Genomic DNA, 3,961 nt, shown 5'->3' on the forward strand with positions numbered 1-3,961 from the left:
CCTTTACGTAATTAGACCACTGAAGAACCGCCATACTGGTACAAATGACCTAGTAATTTGTGTCACCATCTCCCGGTCGTTTACGCAGGATTTTCCCGCCATATTTACCCGCCTTTTGTGCCAGCTTTTGTACGTGACTGCATTGCATAATATGACCCTTTATTGTCAAATAACTAAAATATTCTCTTTGCTATTGTTAAAGCATTAACTGATATTTCATAATTATTAAATATTTGAATGAATGTAAAAATATTGTATCGTGATGCAACCTTACAAATCGTAAGTCTTCAAACGTTTCACCTAGATAACCTACTATCCCACTAATATTTTAAACGCGAAAATAACTTTGTTAAATATAGCTTATACATTATCTAGTTATACAGGACGTTCGAAAATTACTTAAATTTTAGATAGGAAAAAATAAACTATTAATAAGATCATATTCTTTATCCGAACAGAAAGCTTCGATGTCATAAAACAACTAATTTACTTTATATGCATTTTTATCAGGTTAATTAGTGTTTAGAAATAAAAAGACAAACAATTGTATTAAAATAAATGCATGAATTCAAAATACGTTATTAATATTGTTACCTCTCATTACCTTTCCGATCAAATAGGTGTTTGTCCATCAACCTACAAGCTAAGTTTATCTCGGGCTTTGCACATGCGCTTAGCTACAAGCATCATGCATTTACCTGGATGTAGTCTTAATTAACTAAGCATGGAGAGAACGCGCTGCATATGTGTTCCAATTTCAAATTGTTATTGTGAAAAGGGGTGATTGGCGGGAATTTTTTTTTTTTTTGTTGTATACCTACAGCATGGTCTCCAGAGTATATGATAAAAACATGTTTTTTTTTTTTTGTTAATTGTAAACAACTGTTTTTGCAACTTCGCATGTTTGTTTTTTTTATGTTCACACTCAGCTTCGTGGCATATACCGTTTCACTCCTAATGTGGGAATTGCGTAAGTAAAAACATCATATTTAACGTAAGCGCGAGTGCCGATGGCAAAAGTAGGCACGTTGTCATTTAGGGGTGTTCGAGTAGTAGAGTAGAGAGAGTTTATAAATGGATAATATGAGTATACTAGCTGCGCCCCGTGGATTCACCCGCGTAAGTCCGTATTCCGTAGGAATATCGGTATAAAAAGTTGCCTATATGTTATTCCAGTTGTCCAGCTGTCTACGTACCAAATTTCATTGCAATCGGTTCATTAGTTTTTGCGTGAAAGAGCAACAAATAAACACACATCCTTACAAACTTTCGCATTTATAGTATTTGTGAAGTGAAGTAGATTAGTAGGATAGTAGGATTGGTAGGATAGGAAGTAGGAAATATAGACGAAACCGGGAGTTTAGTCGGCACCAGATTTGAACGTGTCCGAGTCGCAATTTTTCAAAATAGCATCACATTCGCTATAGTCGTATAGAATTGTTTTGCTTCACTTGTTTCTAGGAAAACGGTAGAAGATACAGCACGTACGTCGCGCGTTTCTTGAATATTTGTAATAGCGTTGACCTTGATCTTCTATGTACTTGGAGTTATTGTTTGTGTCTGGATTTATATTGTATGGATATTTTTGCTGCCACTTGAATGTTGTTTGAGAAAACAACTAGGTTCGCTTTGAAACGAGAGTTAAATAGATATCGTTATGTGTTTTTATCAAAACACGTCATTTTTATTGTCGACGGGTTTCCTATAAAACACAAAAAGAATCACTTCAGTCGGTTACAGGAGTGATTCTTAGAGGCACCATAGGATTGGTCCCATTTTAGAATTTATAGTGGTGCTTCCCTCCCAGGGACCTATTATAGAAAATTATTATTGACTAAACAATACAAGCACACACATATATATTCCATACAGTCGTTCAAAGAAAACTACACAGTTATCGCTCGGGGGGCGAGCCCGAGTTGCACACGTCTAGTTGTTAATAGCTCGGGACATCAAACAGGGACTGCACTTGTTTTGTTGTTTGTAGGAATATTATATTATAAGTTGCATGTAATCAATTTGCTGCCAGAGATTGCAAATCATAATCTCGTGCTTACAAGGATCTGCGTTAATTCCAAACGTTTTCAGTTTTTATTACGATATCTACTGTATCTCCTTATACAGTCGTGCTAACCTATCAATTTGTATTGAACATATAAAATTAAAACATCCAAAACTATTCATAAGTAGCGGATAATTCGCGTAGCAAACATACTATAGGTATAAAAAAATGTGCAGTTTAAATTATTTAGATATTCAAAGAGAGTAAAATTTATTGGGCGGCCTTAAGTGTAACTTAAGTGGTCTCTATCCCTTAATATTGTGTATACGTATTATGTATTAAGAATAAATTCTCAAGAAACAAAATGTCTAAATACTTCCTTGTTTGCTTTGTTTTATCCAATATATTATCATGTATTGATGTTTTAATAGATAAAACACTATTTTGATTTAGAATTTAATCATTATAGTGGCTATCACAGTATAAATCAAAGCATTGTTATCGTTTAAAACGAAATAATTATAGCACGTGACTTGTTTAATGATGTATATAAAGGTTTTACCCCGTATCTTATAAATTAAAACAACGGCCAAGTGTGAGTCGTATGAGGCCGGATTCTGTAACCTCTGTATATCATCATATCGTTTTCATGGGAATAAAGTAATTTCAGCCGAAGATACTCACTTTTTCAATGGAATAAACCTCCTTAACAAACTTAACGTTTACAAGCGTTCAAACTAATCAGTTTATCTTTAAAAAAACGCAAAAGTGATCGACTCATCTATCAACGCATAGGCTATACTACTGGAGCGATCTGACCAAAATTCAGATGCAAGCATATAGATATAGGCATCCACTAAGAAAAGATTCTGTTAAATTCCACTTCCAAAAGAGATGAATCTTGACCACACAGACGAAGCAGCGGGCAACAGCTAATTTATGAGAAATTTTGAAAGAATAGAAAAAACGCGTCACGGGCGGCCGAGAGGCTAGGCGTTGCTAAGGTTAGGCAAGAAACGCAGGTTCGAATCCTGCCTCGTGATCAAATTTTTTCTATTCTTTATAAATTTCTCATTTATAAAGCATTTCAATGCTATAAAACTAAAAATTAAAGCTAATTTATGATTAAACGTTATTGTTGCAGAAAGCCACAGCTGTGCCGGGTGTCTGAACGACTTGGGGGATGAGGACTACGTGTCGGCGCTGGGGCAGGATTGGCACAAGGACTGTTTTAGGTGAGATTGGTTTTAATCGACTTCAGAAAAAGTAGAAGGCGCTTGAGCCACTGCATTTCTATTTTTACCTTAGAAATTTTAACTGGTCGGACCGATTTTGATGATTTGTTTATGTTTTCTGATAAAAGAATTCATGTAATTATCCGATCGTCGATGAAAAAAGGAGATTAAGTCCATTTTTAACAAAACAATTTAGTTGGCTTAATTAAAACAACCACCTACTTAGACTTGACTTGCCTTTTTTTACTTTTTGAGTAAGGTTATCTTTCTTTTTCAAAAAGAGATTAGTACGGAAAATATATTTTTTCTCATGATATTTTCCAGGTGCTCAGTTTGCGACGCTCAGCTGACGACGTGGTACTTTGAAAAAGGCGGGCTTCTGTTCTGTCAGGCGGATTACTGGGCGCGATTTGGCGATATTTGTCAGCAATGTTCAGAGGTTCGTTGTATAGTACTAGCTGGACGCCCCGGCTCCGCCCGAGTAGTAGTTTATCGTAATTGAAATATAAGCTTAAAAGATATAGTAGTAGATTATAGTTGCAGTCGGATTGCACATTGTGTGCGAATTTTATTAAAATTGGCTGAGTAGTTTGGGTTTTCATCGCGGGCAAATAATGTAACACGTAATTTATATATTTAAATATATATAAAATATAGTTTAAAAAAACTAAAAAACACGCTTTTCGAGCACATCAAACTAAAAACTATAAAATAATTTTTAATA

General features: G+C 34.8%; 1 protein-coding gene across 1 annotated transcript in view; it reads left to right on the top strand.

Annotated features, from left to right (window-relative positions):
* The window catches only part of LOC119834438 (LIM domain kinase 1), a 24,174-nt gene that overhangs the window by 4,190 nt on the left and 16,023 nt on the right, over window positions 1-3,961 (top strand). The window contains exons 2-3 of the mRNA XM_038358801.1: window positions 3,147-3,237; window positions 3,562-3,676. Of these exons, the coding sequence (XP_038214729.1) occupies window positions 3,147-3,237; window positions 3,562-3,676 (206 nt within the window). The remainder of the gene's footprint in view (window positions 1-3,146; window positions 3,238-3,561; window positions 3,677-3,961) is intronic.

The sequence above is a fragment of the Zerene cesonia genome, chromosome 2 (assembly GCF_012273895.1).
Source record: "Zerene cesonia ecotype Mississippi chromosome 2, Zerene_cesonia_1.1, whole genome shotgun sequence".
Classification (NCBI taxonomy): Eukaryota; Metazoa; Arthropoda; class Insecta; order Lepidoptera; family Pieridae; genus Zerene; species Zerene cesonia.